The sequence below is a fragment of the Protopterus annectens genome, chromosome 6.part0 (assembly GCF_019279795.1).
Source record: "Protopterus annectens isolate FY-2018-M chromosome 6.part0, PAN1.0, whole genome shotgun sequence".
NCBI lineage: Eukaryota > Metazoa > Chordata > Ceratodontiformes > Protopteridae > Protopterus > Protopterus annectens.
Window position 1 is genome coordinate 421076414 of NC_056737.1, and position 22711 is coordinate 421099124.

Here is a 22711-nt window from a genome sequence, read left to right on the forward strand (position 1 = left end):
TTTATAATGATGCCTTTTGGAGTGTCAGTGCTTTTTTTACCAAAAGTTTTTAATTTCATAATTTAACGTATAAGAACAACAAAACAAGAAATGACAAAAATAGATAAACAACTGTACAAACAAAAGTCAGGATTTAAGATAAATAAAGGAACAGGTGTGAAAGGACTAAAAACATCTCACTTTATTAATGAACTAATTATGTTCTTTCGTCTCCTCATTTATCGAGACCTCTTCAGAACTAAAATGCTTTGATTGCATATTTTTAAAATGCCAATAAAAAAATCTTGTGACATAATAAAAAATAATTTCCTAAGTTTTAAGGCACTTTTGTACTATTGCAGTTGTATCAGTATTGTGCTTTTCATAGATTTTGAATTTTGTTTATAGTGTTTTTATAGAGACTGGTAATCTCTAGTTTACTCTATATTATGATGTGCTGTAGAGCATTCTGTTAGTGATCTTCTTTCACAATAACTTTTTATTTTTACAAAATGCTATCTTTAAGTACAGTAATATTTGCTTTGTGACTGGAAATAATTTGAATGGAGATTGAATTTTGTAGTTTTTAAACATTTGTTGTTTTGTGATTTTTTTTTTTTTTTTTTTTTTGTGTATAATACTCAGATACCACGAAAGACCGTGTATGACCAGCTGAACCATATCCTAAGCTCTGATGAGCGACTGCCAGAAAACATCATTTTAATTAATACTTCGGACTGGCAAGGCCAGGTAAGGTTTTCAGTGGTGAATTTAATGCATGTCTGTTTGTGACATTCATATGCTTGTCCTGTGGTGGTGAGTGATAAAGTCCTGGCTATGGCTCAGGTAATCTGGGTTCAATTAGCAATTTCAGGCATTGATGGAACAGCACAGGAGGGGATATATTGCCCATGAGAGGAAACCCAAGGCAGGTAGATGAAGACTGGCTAAACACAAGCCAAACAATCCAAATAGAAGAATAACCAGTCAATACAGCTAAATCCAATAAAGTTGCAGTTCCAAAGTTTAAGAAAACAGCATAAAAACGTTAAATAAAACAGCATAAAAAAATGCTAAAAACATCCAAGAGAAAGACCAGCGCTTTCACACCTATCCAGGTGCTTCTTCAGTCTGAAGAAGCACCTGGATAGGTTTGAAAAAGCTTGTCTTTCTCTTGGATGTCTTTAGCATTTTTATGCTGTTTTATTTAACATTTTTTATGCTGTTTTATTAAACTTTGGAACTGCAACTTTATTGGATTCAACCGTGTCGACTGGTTATTCTTCTATATGGATTGTATATTGCCCATCCTTGATATGGAGGTATACTGACCCTGGCCAGTCATTCCTCACTGCTCCAAATGGGTGTACTCCTCCTGATAGGGCAGGGACAGTGGGCCTAGATGCCAGTTTCGCAGCTCCAAGGACGACATACCTCACACGAGAGGGGATTGAGCGAGTACTTAGAGCAAAAGCTCAGATTGGGAAGTGGTGGTCCACCCTAGCCAGTGATTATAGCCCTTGCCTGCATATTTGAAGGAGTGTGCATTGCAGAGATCATTGGTCATGATCCATATGCCACATCAGCATTGAGATGAGGGGAGTTAGGAACATAGATAATATTTTCAGTTGTCAAGATGTCAGTGAAGATGCAGAGTCCTTAAAGTCTGTCAGAATAATGACCCCTCAGGACAACTGTTGTCCCAGAGGATATGGAGTAGATGGATGGCACAACTGGAGGAAAAAAAGGACATAGAAAAAAATGGCAGACTACTGATTTTGGGTACATAAAACAATATGTGCTGAGGAGGGATGCAGAGTATATTGGGAAAAAGATGCTAAGGGTGAAGCTGCCAGGTAACAAGAAAAGAGTGAGGCCTAAGATAAGGTTTATGGATGTGGTGAGAGAGGACATGCAGGTGGTTGGTGTGACAGAGCAAGATGCAGAGTACAGGAAGAAGTGGAAACAGTTGATCTGCTGTGGTGACCCCTAACAGGAGTAGCCGAAAAAAGAAGGAGAAGAAGAAAACAATACTGCAGGTCAAAGACTGATGATAAAACAAGGTGACTTCAAGAAGAATCTTCATGAAGTGAGGCGTGAGAAACTGTAGATAAGTGGTGGATCAGTTGTGTTTATTTTTATTTTATTTAACAATTGTTTACTGTAAAAGTCCGACTGGGACAGAGCCCATTTTCTGAAGAGGCCTGGAGAGAAATGCTCCAGACGCATGTCATTGGAATGTGGGAGGAAACTGGAGCAACCGGAGGAACCCCACGCGAATGCAGGTGGGGCATGAAGACTGGGCACAGACGGTGCCCCAGCCAAGAATCAAAATGGAAAACCTCTCGCTGTGAGGTGACAGTGCTAACCACTGCACCACCCACTTGATATTGGAACAAATGTATGATATCAGAGCTCTTATTTAGATGTCTGACCCAAAACTGCAAGCTGAGCAAATCTGCTTGTTTACTGTTATGTTCTGGTCACAAGCTAAAACTTTTATGTCAAAGTTGGTTGTGCTGAGTCTACAGAAATAGTGCCTAAGCAGCTTTTATTAGTTGCAGTTCTTCAGTCTGAGTTAAAGCAACCAACTCTACTTCACAGAAATCTCCATATTTCTTTGGGCACAATTAAGAGAATTCAGATTATACAGTTAGAAATTAAGGTGTGTGTGTGTGTGTGTGTGTGTGTGTGTGTGTGTGTGTGTGTGTGTGTGTGTGTGTGTGTGTGTGTGTGTGAATGGCAGTTTGTTTTCAGTCATTTAAAATATGCAGTGTTCGTGTATTTAAGCAGCACTAAGTAAAAATCAATGCAGAAGTATTCACATTTAGGCAGGACAGCAACTGAATAAAAACAGAATTTTTAACCTTTTTCAGACAAAATGCCTTCAACAAAAGTGATGCTGTCAAGAAAACAAAGCAACAATAAAGGTATGCCAGTTCTGTCATCATAACTGCAGAAGCAGAAACACCGCATTCAAGTGTCCGAGAGTAAAACAGACATCCTGTCTGAGCTGTTTGAGGGTATGAGATGTTCGAAGACAGTGTTAAATTATAACCAGACTCTATACCACTGATAGAACAAGAGTTTAAGAATATGAAACTGCTGGGAGTGGTAATTAAACAGATTAAGAATACTGATATGAGTTATTAACAGAATGCCTGTCATAAAGCAAGAGGAAATTAAGATCTGCATGGTTCCAAAGGATCGTAACATATTGATTCTGTGTGGAAAGTCGACCTTTACTATAAGCAGTAGTAGTAGTAATAGTTGCTATGCCTAATGCAGAGTTCTTTTCAAAGCTGGATACTAATCTAAGACTTTGCCAAGTCCAGCTAGATAAAACTAGCCCCAAGATGTTTACTCAGTATGCCTTTGATATACATTTTAGTGTACCATTTGATATTGATTTGGCTTATTTATTTTGATGCAACTGATGTGATTGAAAGTCTGAAAGAAGCTGTCAATATTCTGATGACATTTTGGTCTGGGTTCTGTCAAACAAGCGCATAACATCAGATTAATTAAGATGCTTAATGTAGTAATGTCCCATGGTGTGAAACTAACTAGAGCAGAATGTTAGATTGGTTTATCTTTGAAGTACCTGGGTCATCTGACTGCTATTTGGTTACAGCCAGATGCTAAGGTATTTGCCAGATATGCAAACCCAAGAAAAGAACCCCATTGGTGATTCTTGGGATGGTACAGTATATTTCCGAATTCATACTTCAGTTGTCAGATGTAACTGTACTTTTGAGAAATCTGCTTGTGCAAGATGCAATTTGAAGTTCGTCAGAAGGTCATGCCAGTACCTTTAAACTATTAAATAGACAGGTAGCTATTGCATCTATACCCATATATTAGGAGGCCACTTTACCTTCTACACTTCAAGTGGGCACAAGACAGAAAAGTTAGGAGTGACCCCTCTGTAAGAGACCATACCTTCTGCTTGTGCATACAGACACTAACAGATAGACAGTTTGGCTGTAGTCTTTCATTAGAAATGTCAAAACTGTTTGTATGGGGAGGCATATTAGAATCGGATTACAAACTTGTTAAAAGCATCTTCAGAAAACCATTATATAAACCACCAGCCAGATTTCCAAGAAGTTTGTTTATGCTTCAGAAATATGATGTCTGTGTGCAGTATGAACCAGAAAGACTTGTATGTTTAGTAGGGCTTATATGAATGAATTCAAGGAGGATATGCTTGCTGAAGATTTTGAAGTTCTATGAGAGATTCAAGAGACATATGAGAAATTGCAAGAACTGAAAATAGCTCCAGGAGAAAACACAGAAATGCAATTGTTGAGAGAAACCATAAAGTCATGAAGGCCAGACTGTGCCAAACATTTTCATTCTTTGATCAAACTGTACCATTCCTTCTGTGAGGAGTTGTCTTGTATACAAGATCTCTTCTTTAAAGATAAGATTATAATTCCACCTTTGCTAAGAAACCAAGTGCTTTTTAGAATTTGAATCTGTTTATGGATGTTTAAGTGTAAAGAGAGATCATGTATTGGCTCAAAATGTTAGCACAAATGGAACATATGTTACAGAATTGTTTGCCTTGTGGCAAGCATGGAATCCAAAATTTAAGAATTGATCTCTTAAATTTTGGCATTACCTTGGCTGAAGGTAGAAGCTGACTTGATGCTGAACTTCCTACTACTTGTTAACTTTTTGGAATATTCTGTAATTGTTCATTTCAGTGACACTGTAGCCACTGTCATAATCATGCTTAAGTTAGTGTTTGCAGTGAATGGAATACCTGAACAGTTTCTCAGGCAATAGTTCTCATTTTAAGAGTTAAATAATTTTATGTATTTTTTTATTTATCCTTTTGTTGACCAGGTTAGTCCCACTAGACTAGGGGAGACTGGAGGTGATATTTATGCTACTAAGGGACCTTTGGCTGGTACATCTGTGCACTTCCCTACTTATCCTTGTTGGGGGTATAACCCATTTTGGAGGAGCACTTCCTTTTTTTCCATTCCAGGCGAGGAGGAGGATGCCCAGAGAAACAGGGAGACGGAGAGAGAAGGAGATAGAGTGGTGAATGAAATGAAAGTGAAAGCAAATATCGAGACTGGAGAATTTGTGTAGGATTCTGAGGAAATGTTTCAAAGAAACCTCTTTGATCGAGATGAGTCAGCAAGTGAATTTATGGAGCAATGAATCTAAGGAAAGCAGAAAATTACATTTTTAATGTGCTTTCTGTAAATGTGAATAGTATTAAGAATATAGTAAAAACAGGAATTTTGGAGTGGTGTAATACATGTGGTGTATGTGTAATTATATTAGAAGACACAAGATTAACAAATGAAGAAAGAAACTATGGGGAGGAAAAATAATTTGGAATTTGGGAAATGAGAGATGTTCTAGAATAGCTCTATTCTTTTGAAATACAGTAAAGATATTAAAATGCAACATCAGCAAAAAAGGGAAAATTAACCATTGTAGACTTAAAATGAAAAGAAAATTATAAAATTACCTGCTTATACTAATTGTAAGAAAAAGGAAAGCTTGTTTTATCAGATTTTGGACTATGTAGTGATAAATATGAAAATTGTAATAACAAGAGACTTGTGATTTAAGAGGGAAGTGTAAAAAGAAAGGAAATTATATAAGAAAAGTGTTAGAAGTTATAAGATGTGGTAAGTTAAAACTTTGGGATAAAATTCATGGATTTGTAAAAGGGGTATGTGTAGAACTGAAATATATTATTTTATAGTTTCAGAAGGTTTGGTTATAGGAGAAGGGGAGGTAGTTGAAACAAGATTTTCTGATCATCTTGCAATATGGCTAGAGGTAAAGAAAAACAAGGAATATGTAAACACTGGCAAAGGAATAAAAAGAATAACAGAAAAAGCATGGAATGAAGAAAGAAAGAAACTATTAATACAGTTATGGGAAGATCATATTACAGTGAGAACTTTTTTTTATAAAAATTGGTCTGAATGGTGGATGATATTTAAGGAAAAATATTAAACATATTTTTATGGTGGCAAAATGATGTGAGAAAAGTAGAAAAAAGAAAATATAAAAGAACACACAATGATACATTGGAAGGTATAAAACAATGATAGAAAGTACTTTGACAAAGAAAAAGAATTATATGAAAGAAATGAAGAAAACATGCAAGAATTGTTATATAAGCAAAGATATTTTACAAGAAAAAAAGAAGTATCGAGTTACTTAAACCGATTAGTAAAGGAAGATGGTAGTGTAATGAGAAAAAAATGTAAGGAGAAATAGAAAAAACTCAGGAAAAGATTCTGAATAGTGTGGCATGGTATGCACAAAAAATGTTTAAAGAAAAAAGAAAGCAGTGAAAAAACATGTAAAGTAAAAAAAAAAATTGACAGTAAAAGAGAATAAAGAGTTGGAAAAGGAGATTTCTTTAAATGAGCTAAATAAAGTATTAGGAGTAAATATAGATTTGGCTGCAGGACCAGATGGAATAGTATATGGAATATATAAAAATTTAAGGGATTGGCAAAAAATATTTTTTAAAGATTTTGAATGAAAGGTTAAATGAAGGTTTTATGTAAAAATAAGTATTATATAGTGTAATATTTAAATTCACATGGAAGAAGTAAGATGGAAGACAATTTAAAAAAAACTGGAGAACAATGGTATTTAATAATAATTGTAAGATCTTTATAAAAATAATGCAAAAGAGATTTGAAACTAAAATGGAAAATATTATGGAAGATAACATGTATACCATAAAGGGAAAGGATTGTCAATTATTGATAGAGAAATTGTGAATGATATGAATCGAAAAGAAGCAAAAATCATGATAGGAGACCTTAATAAGGCATTTTATTGGACATGAAATCTTATGGGTAATAACAAAAGAATGTAATACAGGTGAGAAATGTATGAAATTAAGTATGTCAATATATACTAATAATAAAGTAAAAATACTTGTAAATGGCTGGTTAAGCCGAGGTACAAATGAAAAGTTGTGTAGGACAGCAGTGTCTAATGAGCTGTATACTCTTTGCATTAATTATGAGTGGGATAATATGTGAAATAAATTACAACATGAAGGGTTAATAATTCCACTTCTGTTAACATATGCAGATGACGTTATAATATCTGCAAAAAATAAAAGTTGGACAAAAGATGTAATTTCTACAAACAAGTGGCTAGAGATGACGGAGATGGCTTTAAATCGAAAAGTAAAGGTTTAGGTGATGTAGTAAAGATCAGGGGTATATATTTTGCAATGAATAAAATTTCTGTATTGGGTATAAAATTTGGAAATAAAGATTTAAGTTGTTTTACCCTTAGAAATAGCATACAAATGTTCGTAAATTCTCTTACAAAGGGATCATTCTGGTTTACCTATGTAGTAACTGTTAAAACCATAGAAGAGTGCAATCTAAACTACTTCCCTTGTACCACAATTGCCATAAACTAAGGAGATGGTGCAATCAGTGTTTTTCAATTTAATAGAACTCTGTTCAAGTATGTAACTACATTGCCCACAGGCACCATATTACCTTGTACCCCTGGTATTTTTCAAGCAAAATTTTGAAGTTCCTCCCCATTTGATAAACAAAATTAGAGGAGTTGCCTAATAATTTAAAAGCTTCATTACTTCATAGGTAAAACAGAAACATCCCTTTTTAAGAGAATTTATGAACATTAGTATGCTATTTCTAAGGGTAATACTAACTCACTTTATAAGCATACCCTTGTATGCCCTCAGTACAACAGATTCCTGTTTGGTACTTTGATTGTAATTCCTTTTTCTCCCCGGGGTGGGGTGGTGGGTCTGGGATACAAAAATTGAGCTTAGAGAACTTACTTGGCAATTGAAGCTAAATGCCTCAACCCCTCCTCTCCCCCAGTCTGAATGAACATATTTCCATTTTGCCACTTTTAAAGTTAAGGGCAAATAAATTATAAACCACAAATGCAGATATACTTTTGATGCTGTTTCTGAGTGCACTTTATTTTATGACATTTTGAATTTTATAATGTTTTCATTACTTTATGTACATATTTCTTATTCCAATGCTTTTTATTCAATGTTTTTTGCAACGTTTTAAAGGATATTTAATTCTAACACTGTCAGCAATGCAGGTTCCTTAACCTTTGGATTTGTCTGTGTTTTTGATTGCAATTTTAGTAATTTAGACTTTTATTGATTAATTGATATTGATTGGAAGTTCAGTTAGCCATACTATTTAAACATTGGTGGTTTTATTATTTGAAATGGTTCTGATGAAGTCCTAGCTTTGATAGGGATGAAAGTGCTCAACTATAGTCTTATTTGATTTGATTAATAAATTCTTTGAGATCAAACCGTGCTGTTTTGGTCATTGCTGGATCATTTGCAACAATGTGGGCTTTTTTTTATACTTAGCAAGTGTATTTATGTTGCCAAAAATATTTGAAAAGAAATTATTGCTTATATTTATCTTCATTTATATGGGGTTCTAGATTAAACCCAGTAAAAAGAGGAGTTTTGTATGTAATCAAAGAAAGAGGTTTAGGGTTAATTAACCCAGCGATATATGCTGCCTTAATTAAATTTGTACAAAGTGTTAAAATGGTTAAATGAAAACGATGAGAGCTATGTAGTAAAACTGCATAGATCTAAGTATGATAAATTTTGGGGTATAGTAAAAAAGAGGAAACTGTGTATAAATGCTGAAATAAAATATTACCAAGAAAAATATTTTTGTGGAAAGTAAAATTGATGATCTAGAAAAAGAAAAATATAGTTTAAGAATGTAATGATAAAACATTGCTGTGTAAAACCATGGGAAAATTGAACAGATGGGTGGAAAAAAGCTGTAAAAATAAGATGCAACTGGTTTAATCAGAAAGTAGAATGTCAAGATTTTTTGTGGAGACTGGTAGTAGATAAATTACCAATAAAAGGAAATATGCCTTATACGAAGAATAGTGACAGAATATGTTTACATTGTCAAGAAGAGTAAACCATGGTACATGTTTTTAAAATGTAAAAGAGTAAAAAAAGTTATGGAGAAAACTATGTAAAGAAGATTTTTTGAAGACGTAAAAGAAGTGGATAAAATAAGAATTGATATGATTAAATGTGGATATTATAAAAGTAAAGAATGTATTGGAATAGATGAAAAGTTATTTTATGTTATATGGGTTATATGGAATGAAAGAATAAATGAAATTATGTTTAATGGTAAGTGTGTTTTAGCAACAACATTTAGTAGAATCACATGGTGGTTATGGAAAAAGTGTGGGGGTCTAACAGGGCCGAAAGTTTAGTATGATTGTATAAACAGATTTGTATATCTCTGTATTTGTACACTTGTAATTATCTGTAAATATGTAAATGTTTTGTAAATAAGAGTTATTTTTGTATATAAATAAAGGGCCCCTACTCTTGGATTGGTGCCATGGGATCTTTTACATCTACCTGATAGTACCATGATTTAACATCTCATCCGAAGGATAGCACATGCAGGAGTAAACCACTCCCCTAATGCAGTGGTGCAGTATCAGCAGTTTGAAAAATTAATCCTGTCACAGGGAGTAGGAGTAAGAACCCACAACCTTCTGGTCTTCTGGCACCAAAGGTAAGTATGCTGTCTGTTGAGCCACTGACTCTTTTACAGAGTATACAAGTTTCAACATATTACAGAGTCCAAAATACATACAATCAAATAGACAACTGGAACACAAAGTGCAGACTGAAAACTCTGTTAAAGAAATTTGATGCATTAGACCAAATTGGCATTCACTTAATGTTGTTAACTTATGGGAATACCCACTGTACTCTGTACAACTGCGTCATTCACAGTTATTGGTGACTAAGTCAAGATCCAAGATGCCAGTGTCCTTCACATTCCAAGTGACTCGATATGTGAACAAAAAACTAAAGCAAAAACTGCTTTGTGAGAGAAGTGCAAAATATTTGCCTTTTCTAAGGAAAGGCAAGAGAGTTAGAGTAACACTAGATCAACATTTTCGTCACAGATCTCGAGTACAAGCAAGTAAATGTCATCTTCAAACCTTAAGCTCATGCCACTTTAGCATTCTCTCTGCTTTTGAAATGGTTATGCTACTTAACAGGATCATACATAAGAACTTTTCTTGCAGATGATAAACTACAGCCAATTTCATTTAGAAGGTAACTCCATTCATAGTTAAACCCCTAACCCTCTTATTCAACTTATCTCTTTGTACAGGTGTACTTCATCTTATAAATCTGCGGTAATTGCACTTCATCCCAGAGACTCTAATCCCACCAGACCAGAGGATTTATGTCCAGCTGCAAATATTTCCACTCATAAAAAATATTGACTTAAAAACAAGTCTTCAGCTTTGCTTGTTCACAACCTACTATTGTTTCAGACATGGCTTCTATATTTCTGTTTATGGTAAAAGCAGCAAGATTTTATACATAATAATATGAAAAAAGGACATTTAGATATTCCGTGTGTGCCCCATTGACTTGATTGATTCTGTTTTCCCAAAAGGCACTGTAATGCTATTCTTGAAATTTATTTTTAATCTGTGACTTTGGCACCAGTCATTTGTCCATGTTAGACCCTCGTATAAGATGTTTGTGTCATGAGGGGGCAATATATGATGGCTCCAACTTTGCAGTCATCTGTGAACTTGGTCAGCTAAAGGCCCCAGACATTAGTATTTGCCTCCAAGACGTAGATGCCAAATATGAGCTGTCCCAGCACAGAGCCCTGAGGTACCCTGCTGGTGACCAATTCCTAGGTTTTGTCTGTGAGCCACCTGGCATCCCAGTAAGTTATGTAGGGGGTTTTGTCCAGTTTGGTGAGTTTTCAACTATACCCAAGTGGGATATTTTATCGAACACCTTAGTGAGGTCCTGGTGGGTGGCATGCACTGTTTCCCCTCATTCATTGCTTTGGTGACCTTCTCTAAGAAGTCCACTAGATGTAGTAGGTATGCTCTTCCTTTGACAAAGCCAGAATTGGTTGGGTCCAGTGTCTGAACATTGCCTTTGTCTTTGTTGATCGTTTCCATGATAATTTATTCCATGGCTTTGCATATTAGACTAGTAAAACTGCTGGGTCTGTAGTTTTCAGGGTCAGTTGATGGTCCACCCTTGTGAAGTGGGATAACTATTGCAGTCCTCCATTCTCATAGTACAGAGCCTGTTCTGAAGCTATAGTTGAAAAGTGACTCAAGTAGTCCTGATGAGTGGTGATTCAAGCTATTTAGGAGGAATCCCAGGATGTTGTTGGGCCCCATTGAGAGACTGTTTTTTGTTTTAGAAAGCTCTTCCAGGACTTTCTACCTGCTAATAGTTTGGGGGGGCATTCTAGTAGATATTTCATTAGGGAAGGCAGAGGTGAGTGAGGGGTGATGTTTCTGCTGCATTTGTCAGCCAGTGAATTTGCTGTGTTGCCCTGCTCACTGAAGGTGGCACAATTGACCACCAGTTCAGCTTACTGCTGTGTGTTGCCTTTAAGGTTATGGACATAGCTGTAGAAGGTCTTGTGGTTGTCATTAAACTTTGAGGATCTCATGACTTTGTAATTGACCTTGTTGGACTGTGTCCTCTTAGTTTCCTGTTTAGTTTAATTAGAGAGCTCTTATCATTATGGGAGTTGTCTCTTCCTGATTTTAGCCATGACTTTTTTTTCCCTTTTGTTATGTACCCTTTTAGCACATTCATGCCTATAGTTCTTTTGTTTATACTTCCAGTTGACATCAATAGCTTCTTATGGTATCCAAATAATTTTTGGGACTGGCTTAAGTGACTTATCAGGTAATAATAGGCTGTATTAGAAAGGGTAAAAATTTATTAACAAAGCAACACTAAGATCGGTAATATAGGATGTACAGCAGTAGAGAAATTGATCTAACAGTATATGTATAGGTTGTATTGTTTCCAAGATATGACAGTTTGTTTTTGAAAGTTTAGCAAAACATATAATTCTGGCTTTGTGTAAATTCTTATACTATTTTGTACAGACTGAATATACTGACTAGTATCACCGTAAAAAAATACTTTGTTTTGTACTGATAACTTTATTTGTGCAGTTTTTAATACCTTTTATTGCTCATAAATTATTTACATTTGTTTGTTATACTTTCTAAGCTGATTTTTGAGAAAATGCTCTGGAACACAAGGATTTGTGTAGGCTGCTAGAGGTATGACATTGCACACCACATAGGTGTTAAAGTTTTAAGGGCAGGATTCCGCTGATGTGATTTGTTTTTAGAGTTTGGTTTGGGCATACTTCTTTTAGGTACAACAACCTCGCTACAGCCCTTTTCACAGTTGTGTAAGGTCTATGTGAGCAATTCTGCATGGCTTGCTGTGAACTTGGGGTTAGGAGGGGCACTGGATTTTGACAAGCTACCACTTAATAGGATGTCACTGCTTTGGAATAGTTCCTAACCGTTACAGGATTTGGTGGAGTTACCAATCTGATTTTTACTTTAAAGGAGACAGCTTTGTGGCCCAACCTCACGAATAAGGGCATGATACTGGGGGGCTGTGCAGCACTGTCTGTGCTGTATTGGTAAGTACCAGGCCCACTACGTTTGAACCTCTGGTAGGTATGTGCATTATCTGGTCAAGGGTATTTGTGTTAATAAAGTCCAGGAATCATTGAGGCAGTGTATGTTTGCCAGTATATAAAGGGGTAGTTAGTCTTCCATGAATAGGGTATTTGGTTTATTTGTGAGCATCTCCAGTAGAGCTATGGGTTTCTTGGGACATGGGTGATAGAGGCCTGTCCCTTAACCTTCCTGAGCTAAAGTTAATTCTGTGTGTGCTCAATATCAGTTGGTATATGGATGCACAGTCTGTACAAAATTATGTGTAGTTTAAGTTTAATAACATTTGTAGCTGCTTTTCTAATAAGCTGCTAATAAATGGAACTGAGACTCACTAAATGCTTTCTGGTATCTAACAAAGGCTTTCCCACTCTTCTCCCCTCACCATCACTATTCTCAGGAGCTTTTGTCTAATGCCTGCACCTTCAAATACATGGGTGCATGCCTTGATCATGCATTTTTTTTTTGGTACCTGTTGACCATCAGCCCTCACCATTCATTGTTTTGTGGGCAAGAATTGATCATAGAAGAGGCTGTTATCCAGCAACCATTGGGTTTGTTGCTGCTGTACCCCACCTAGTCCAGTGACACATGCTGCTGCTGTACCCCACCTAGTCCAGTGACACATGCTTACTTTCTTGCATGTGTTTAACCCAACTACATTGTACAAATTCATCTCCTTCGTGGACATGCACGTATAGCCCCTATATTTGCTTCTGGCATCCTTACCTCTGCAGCCATGCACTCCCACCATCCACATGACATTTTTTTCCAGTGCCTCTGTCACCAATTTTTTCCTGAGTTAAAATTAGAGCTTCAACTCTTGGCACCACGAAGCTGGTTTGATATATCTTTAACATTGGATACTCTCAAAAATCCAATTTAGGAAAAGGTCTTTTCACTACTTAAAATCTTAAAGACTAGGTTACCAGACACGGTTTTAATTTTCAGATGTATCTTAATTCCTGTGCTTAAACATGGTCTTCTTTTAGTAGCTTTATGCTCTTATGATAACACCTGTAACCTTCAGATAACCTTAAATTTAGCAAACTCTTGTTCCTTGCTAACATTAGAACCCACCACTGCCAAATATTGAGTAATGCTAACTGCTTTCATTCGCCAAGAGTGCTACAGTTCTACTGGCAACAGTGGTTTATAAATTATTATTTCTGAACTTCTTTCCTCCCCTGTCATTTATTACTCAGTACAGTTACAGAGCATTTTTTTACCCACTTCCATCATAGAACTCAAGGAATAACAGCAGCAGACACTTTAATTGTCGCGTACTGTTACGAAGACGTATACATAAAGCATGTCTACAGTATGATGTTTCCTACCCACTGACATTAAAGATTTCCCTACCCTATCCCCAAAAGAGTTAGAACCAGCTTCTTTCAGCATCCATCTTAATTTACTGCCTGCAGTGGTTTCTAGGATGTTTTTGCAGACCCTTTCTCTGTATGAAGTAGTATTGTACTTCAGTTATAATGTAACAGTTTTCCCTGATACACAGCTTGCAGAACATTGAGACTTAGGGTATCATCTTTCTCACTTTTTCTTACACAGCCTTCATTACTTTTTCCTTCATTGGCGCTGTTTGCATTATCTCCATTGTATTAAATTTTTAATTATAGATTACTTTGGCTGGTTTTATACTTAATTCTCATTGCAGCTTATTTCTTCCAAGGACTTTTTCCATTGGTCTGTCAACATATTGCTTAATTTCCCTACCTTACTATTTATGAGCCCTTGACCACAGTAATCAAAAACAAGGATATCTTGCTTTTAATATTACTTTACAAATTTGGGTATATAGCTGTATGATTCATGTTTTGTTCATAAAGTACATTAATCAGTAAATATATAGTGATAGCACTATATATTGGGTTATTACTCTGTACTGTATAAAGTGTTCTGCCTTAACACCAGAGTCTTTTTTTTTTAAAAAAACAAGAAGCATCTTTATTAAATTATCACTTGCGACACAGGCAGTCATACATTTATATAAATGAAAACAAACCATAGTGACACAATCCCACCTGCAAGCATTTTACATCACAAACCATATTGACACAATCCTAGCTGCAAGCATTATACATCACTTATAATCTATCCAGTCATTGCCAGTCAAACATGACATAGCTCATTCAAGTTCTGCCTTTTTTTAAACTTCATTCCTCCCCTGTATGTATTGTTCCCACATTTCCCATTTTTCTTACATAACTTGCTCCAGCACTTTTTTAAAGATCCCAGTTACAGTTGTTTTATCTGTTACTATATTCACTACATTGAATACAGTTGGCTTAGACTTTGATTTCCATTTTCTAGTAATTGCTTTTTTAGCAGCCACCATAATTAGACTCTGTAAGGTCTTACTATGTTTAGGTAATTCTGATTCTGTATCATAGCTCAGAAAAAATCATTTACCCAGTTAAACCAATTTGTTCACTCAGGATCTCCAACAGAGCAGTCTGCAGGGAATCTTTAAAGTCTGCAAACTCATTGCACTCCCAGAAAATGTTCCCAGTTACCGCTTTCTTCCCCATCACACCTCCAACATATACTGTCCACCTGAGGAAAAATTCTCTGGAGTCTACTTTGGGTATAAAATATCTATGTAAACATTTCCAAGCAAAAGTCCTAAATCTTCTAGATTTTGTTGCATGTTTGGGAGACATACATACACCCCCCTATTGTTTCTTTGTGAATTGCTTATCCAATCTCTCTTTCCAATCTTTTCTAACCTCCTCTGATTGATTCCTATAGTTATCATGCAATATTTTATATACTGTACTAATTAACCCTTTTTTAACAGCAGCTTCTGTTCTAGATTCTACTAAAAACTCCATCAGTGCTGGTCTTTCGTTTAGGACCCCCCCCCCCCCATTTCTTTCTCTTTGCTTATACTCTGATATCAAGCCTTGATAAGGGAAGGCAGTCTTTAACCTGCAGTCCAAATAAATTCTTGGCATATTCCCATTCTATTACCTTTCCCTCTCTAGTTATTTTCTCCCAATACCTTGGTTCCTTTGCCAGCTTTCTCCAATAAATTCCAGCCCCCTCTTGCCTATTGTCTGTATTCCTAATTGCAGTCATCCATATTGTTTCTCCATTTCTGTGTTGGCTTAGTTCTTAGAATACGTTCTGTCACTTTATGAATGTAATCTTTATGATTATTGTTATTCTCATTAAAGATGTGCATCCAAAATACCAGTCTGTCCTGGTTTCTTGAGCTCCCCTCCCTTTCATCATCATCCCTTTCCACTTTGAATTATAGGTTTCTGCTTTTGCCTTAACTGTGTTGCTCTGAAATACTCCTTCAAATCAGGTAATCCCAAGCCGCCCTGTTCTATTGGAAGAATCAGCTTATCCCACTTAACTCTTGCTGTCTTTCCCTCCCAGATAAAATCCTTCAGCTCTTTATTGTCATCCACAACATGTCCTCTGGTTGATAAAAATATGCTTGTCCTGTCTATAAGACTAAAGGAACTAAAATATTTTAACTGCTTTTATCTTAGCATACATATCCATATAGTAGAGCTTCCAGTGTCTCAGTTTTTGTATTATCTTTTTAGTCTCGACCCACATCTCCTTAGAATTATTTTTAATCCATTTTCCTAAATACTTCGTTTTATCAGGTCCCCATTAATCTGGATATTGCTGAACCAGTTCATGTGTGGGTACATAATTTAACACTAATCCCTTTGTTTTAGCTTCATTAATTTTGTATCCCAAAAAGATTTGAAAATGTCTGAATATGTTTTACAACACTGTAATGTCCTTTTCTGGTATTGTCAGGTATAAAATATCATCTGCAAATAGAGCCAGCTTGTCTTGACTACCATAGCAATTATATCCTTGAATTTCTAGGTCCCTTATTTTCTTTCCCAGTGGTTCTAAATATAATGCAAATAACAAAGGGGAAAGTGGAGACCCCTGCCTGATTCCTTTGCTCAAGCAGAAGTCATCAGAGAGGACTCCACCAACTTTAATTTTCACATCCAATCCCTTATATATCCTCCTAATCAACCTTATAATGTTATTAGGGAATGCAAATGCTTCCATTGCCCTGCTCATAAAGTCCCAGCTTACTCTGTCAAATGCTTTCTCTGCATCAGGACCCACCAACAGTAGTGATATTTTCTTACATTCTGCTTCCCTTGGGATCAGCAGTGTTCTGTTAATGTTGTTGAATGTTTTCCTTCCCTCTACAAAACCACATTGATCCATTTCTGTCAGTTGTAGCCTCAGTTTTGCCATTTCTTTAGCCATTATAGACATAAACACTTTATAATCATGGTTTAGTATTGGAATGGGCCTGTACGAAGCTGAATCTGATGGGTCTTTACCCACTTTGGGTATTACAGCTATCACTGCTTTCTTCCAGGATGTTGGTCCTTCTCCTCTTAAAATAGTGTTAAACAAAACCTTCCAGATCTTTATCACTTTTTTCCCCTCCTAGCTTCCAAACTTCCACAGGAATATACCATCTGTTCCTGGGGACATTCCTGTAGATTGGTTATGCATCACCAGTTTGATCTGATCTCCTCCAATCCTAACTGTTAGTAATTCTCTAACCTTGGCATATTTAATTATTCCATAATCATTTCTATTTGCACCTTTTCTTGATTTCTGTATTTTTCTGCTTTATACAGACTTTCATAGAATTTCCTAAATATTTCTAATACTTCTACAGGATTTCTTTACCTAGTTATAGGCTCCCTAAACATATTGACAGCCCTTTCTACTTTCTGTTGCCTGAGTCATTGTGCTAAAAGTTTTTGTGCTCTAGAGATATCAAAAACAGTTGCTTAACAGCAGTCTTTCTAAACTTATGCATATGTTCGAGGTAATCCCTTACTTTCTGTTTAGCATTCTGCAGTCACTCCTCCTCTTGTTCTGTGATGTTCATCCATTCTGCAGTACTTTAACATTTGTCAGCCCCTCTAAATAATTCTTGTTACTTCTTAACCATACCTCTCTTTCTTTTATTTCCACCCTATTTTAAAATTCCACTTTAATTTTATCCCACTCCCTAGCTATATTTTCAGATGAAATTTCTGTCTGCTGTAATAGCTTCTGAATAATTTCCACTTCCTTACATTTCTCTCTTTTCAACAGATAGATGGGAAAGCGTCATTGTCTCATTTTATTTCATTACCCTGTTTTTTATTTTAGTTGTTATTGACCCATGATCTGAAATAGTTATTGGGTACATATCAAGACCTTCAATTAAATGTATGTTCTTATGAAATGTAAATTGTCTAGCCTAGCCCAGTTTTTATATCTTGGGGAATAATATGTAAATTTACTCTGAACTCTTAGTATGGAATTCATATCTTCCATGCCAAATCATTATCATCATCATCCCACTTTTTCCTATTTTTCTACATGGGGTTGGGGTATCATGTTAACTGTTGCCAGCTTTCCCGATTCAGTGTCACACTCCCGTCTTCTTCAACACTCATGCCTGACTGTCGCAGATCTGCTTTCACAAAATCCATCCACCTCTTTACTGGACATCCTCGCTTCCTCTTACCTTCTTCCTGTCTGTCCCAAATCTTCCTCACCAGATTGTCTTCTGCTTTTCTACACATGTGCCCAAACCACCATAATCTGTTCTCTTTGATATTTTCTGCAATTGGAGCTACTTTGGCTTCTGCTCTTATGTCCTCATTTCTTCGTCTGTCCCACAGTGTGCATCCTATCACATTTCTCAGGCCCTTCATTTCCATCACTTCTAGCTTCTTCAACTGTTCTGCCTTTACTGCCCAGGTTTCTGTACCATACAGTAGTGCTGGTCGCACCACTGTCTTGTACACCTTACTTTTCAGTGTCTTTGACATTCTTCTGTCATAGACTATACCTGATACTCTATGCCAATTGACTGCAGCCCCTCTGATTGTAGCTTTGACCTCTTCATTCAGACTACCCTTCTCCGCAACTACTCCTCCCAGATACTTGAAGCTGTATAACTCTTCCACTATCTTCACTTCTATCTCTATTCTCAGCTTCTTCTGATTTCCCCAATTTGCTGCCATTACCACCATCTTATCTGTGCTTAGTTTCATCCCATGTGCCTTCAAATTTGCATTCCATTCTCGTAGCCTTTGCTGAAGTTCTAGCTCAGAGTCTGCCTGTACTGCCACATCGTCTGCATACAGCAGCTTTGTTGAGCCATCCTGTCCAACCTGTTTGCTAATGTAGTCCATCATGAGTATGAACAGCCGTGGGCTCAGAGCTAAACCCTGATGTACACCCACTGGGAACCCCTCTGTGAGGCCATACACACCGTCTGTACTTGAGTCATTGGATCCTTATACATAGCATGTACTAATTCTACCAATGTTTCCTGGACTTCAAACCACCACACTTCTGCCCAGATCAGTTTTCTTGGGACCTTGTCATATGCTTTCGCCAAGTCTAGGAATGCCCAGTTGGACTCTCTCCTCATCTCTAGCTTCTGTGCTTCATCTTCCATGCCAAATATTTTCATAAATTTCTTCAAACGTCTACCCTCCTTTTGTATACTTTCCTTCTGTGCACCCCCCAGACACATCTTCACTGCTGCAAATCAAATTCCAGTTCCCACCTATAAATAATGATCCTTGCTGAAAGCTTATTATTTCTCCCAGAATTTTCTTAAGCTCAGTTATGGCAGTTTTAGGTGGAATATAAGTACATGCGAGTATAATCCTCCTCTCTTGCCAGTAACCCCTTAATACTACAAATCTACCATTGTTATCTTTTTTTTTTTCTTCTACTATCACTATTGGAGCTGCTTTAGCAATTAACATAAGTATTCCTCTTTTCCTTTGTCCCAAGTATTCAATTGAATAACCATCATGAAAACCTTTCTTTATCAAATTCACATGTTCAGTTCTTTCCAAGTGTATCCCCTGTAACATAGCTATTTGCACACTTCATTTTTAAATATAGTTCACTGCTCTTTCTTTTTTGTATTTATCTGCAAAACCATTGACATTTGAAGACATTACAGAAAGCATCATTGTATTAAAACGTTATTATTCCTACCTTTTATGTATTACAGCTTTTTTGTTAAATGTCTAGTTCCAGCTTTTGTGTTACATAAATACACTGTTTGGCAGGTTGAACTTTTATACAGTTGTTTCTTGTCATAGCCATTTGCGCCTATGTCACATCTTACAAAACGTTTTTGTTTTATTGAAAGTCGTCAAATAAAAAAAAAAACAAAACAAAAACAAGCACACCTAAAACCTATTAATTTAATACTAACACACAAAACTATGTACATCTTCAAATATTGAAGTTGTGCCCTCCTAATAGGTACACATTTCCCAAATTGACAGCCACACTCTCAGACTTGAGTCAACCTAAAAGTTTATCTATTCTACGATACATGGTACAGTGTGTGCTTCTACTAAGTTCTGTCTAGTTTTGTCTTATTTTTATAGCTCTGACAGCTGGGAAAACACATGAATGCTTCCAGAGAACATAACCTCCTAGCCAATTTCTCTTTTTTTTTCATGGCCTATTTCTCTTTATCAGATTGTAGCCAATTTAAGTCTCCTTGTCTCCATGGAGACATGAGGACCAGGAATTGCTGCTAAGCATACATTTAGTTACTATAATGTACTTGCTTTCTCTTAAAACGTTTTACTAGGTCAAGCTAAGGGCCTTAATCCATTCATTTTCTCATGCAAGAATGAGAAAAAGCACATTAATTTTTCTTTTGTCATGCTCTTTTAACCAGACATTTTTCTTCATCTTTTTTTTTTTTAATACATTGCAGTGCCTACATTTCTTAAAGCTGAACCAGGAGAAAGAGAGAGAGATAGGAGAAAAAAAAACAGGAACACGTTTCCACTAGTGTCCACATTACAGTTACAAAAAAAAGGCAACTTTGGAAACATTACTTATAGCATCAAAGAAAATCATACACTATTAAGAAAAACATTTATTTTACCTAGTTAACTTTCTCCCTCCTCTTCCCCTCCCCCAAGTATTTTTCTGAACATTAATAACATGAAGTAGGGCATAGACTTTAGAGTCCCCCACAAGTCCAACTAAGTCCGAAAAAGTCCAATATTTCCATACTTTATTGTTCAGTCATATTTCACAAATATAATTATTGCTTTGTAATCCCACATTTTTCAACTTCCAAGTGACTGGTTTTATTCCTGTTCTGTTTGATTCCATCTCCAAATCCTGTCTCGGCTTCATTTCCAATGTACTCTTGATTCTTCTAGTCAACTCTTGTGCTCCCTTCCTTCTCTCCAGCATTTTCCGTTGAAACATTGGAAGATGCTTTACTGACACAGTCTCTCTGTGTTATTACCAAAAGAACAAGAAGCAGAATCTACTTTTTGTTGGACAAACTTTTGTATGTCCTCCTTAGCATGTACTTCATCAAAAATGATTTTGACCCTCCAGGGAAGAATATTTTGAAGATAGCTGGGTTCAGCAACTTGAATATCATGCCTTCTTCTCGACATTCCCAGAATAGTGAAATAAATTTTCTCTTCATCTGCCTGTTGTACAATCAGTAATCATTTTCCACAGATACTCTGATGTCTACCACTTTTAGTATTTTCTCCTTTTGCTATGGTTTTGTCAGAATCAGCTCCTCCTGCTGGTAGGATTGCACCTTTACTATTAAAGGTCTAGGCTGCTTTCTCATAGCCAGGTTTCAAGCATACACACATTGTGCCCTTTCAGTTAACAAGTCCGGCTGTGGAATACCAGTCCAGTTGCTTATTTGTGCTTTCATAAGATTCATACAGTCTATTCCTTCCAGCTTCTCTGGTACAGCTGAAACTCTTAGGTTTTCTTTACGTGCTCTATCCCCCAATTCTATTATTTTTTAAAACATCTCTTCTTGAGCAGTCTCATATTCAGCTAGCCTTTTCTTCACTTTGACCTCTGATTTTTGCAGTTTTATCACCTCATCTGAATGTCTGTTTAAAGCTTCTTCCATTTTTTCCAACCTTTTGTTATCTGAATTAATATACTCTTTGATATACTCCATCAGTGTTTCATTTATTTTAAACCAGTCTATGTGCAGTTGTCTTATGCTTTCCTCTAGATTACAGGAAGTCATGCCTGGAACTTGCACTGCTTTTTGCTGAAAAGCTGCAGTACTTTTCTCAGTCAGTGTTTTTACCTCACTTTTTGTAGCTGATTTTCCTTCACATCCTCTATTTTTTTCCTGGCATCTAGGCAGTGCATTTACTAGCCAGTTACTGAAAATTACCCAGAAAGACAAAAGTCCATTGGCCTTCTGCTGAGTTTCTGTTTTCACACTGGGAGAGCTAGAATTAAGTTGTTACTCAGTGTGCAACACTCTTGGAAGTCCTCCCTTAATACTGGCGTCTTGATTGAGAAAGGTCTTCAGACCTTTTACCCAGTTACCAAAAATATATGTGATATGTAGAAAGCTATTTAGCATACCCCTCAACTTCTTAGAGCGAGAAATCTAGACAAAGCCATTTATAAAAGTGGGACAAAGGCCCAAAAATAGGGACAATTTTTAAATATTGTTCTTACAAACCTAGAAAGTTGATAGAATAACAGGTTTTACATTAGCATGAATTTTCTGAAGGGCATGAAGTCTGAAACTCAAATGTCTGTCATTATTTGCTAACTTCAGTCTGTAATGATTTGCCACTAATTTGCCAGAAAACCACAATTTTATGAAAAACAAACCAAAAATGTAAGACAAAAATTTGCATTCTGCAAAAATCTGTATAGCTCAGAGGTATGCTTCTTCGTATGTGCTGAAATTATTGTTAAGAAATGACTAAGTGTAATGTGATAGCTTATTATAATAATGTAAAGAGTTTAAAAAAAATCAGTACACTTGCAAGATGAATAGCTACTTTTCTTTTCAACTCCTATTCCCACCAAGTGTAGTTACTGAAGGCCTAATCATTTGGAAAGGAGAGGCTCGTGGAATAATGTGGGGTGATCTGCAAGGCAGGATGGGAGAGGCAAATGTATGAATGGCTCACCAGAGTGCAGCTGTTTGAGTTACAGCCTTGTGTTGGTTTTCTTTTTTAGTCATTAAGTTATAACAACACTACCTTGAAATTACACTTTCAAAGAAACTTCATCTTTATATTGCACCCTGCTAGTGGAAGTCTATTATTTGTAATGATTGTTTATTTTTACATGGTATTCCTGCATATTACCCACT

The 22711-nt window shown here is 36.2% G+C and overlaps 1 protein-coding gene across 1 annotated transcript in view; it reads left to right on the forward strand.

Annotated features, from left to right (window-relative positions):
• The window catches only part of PACS2 (phosphofurin acidic cluster sorting protein 2), a 1734969-nt gene that overhangs the window by 916302 nt on the left and 795956 nt on the right, over positions 1 to 22711 (forward strand). Inside the window, exon 15 of the mRNA XM_044073533.1 lies at positions 625 to 729. Within this exon, the coding sequence (XP_043929468.1) occupies positions 625 to 729 (105 nt within the window). The remainder of the gene's footprint in view (positions 1 to 624; positions 730 to 22711) is intronic.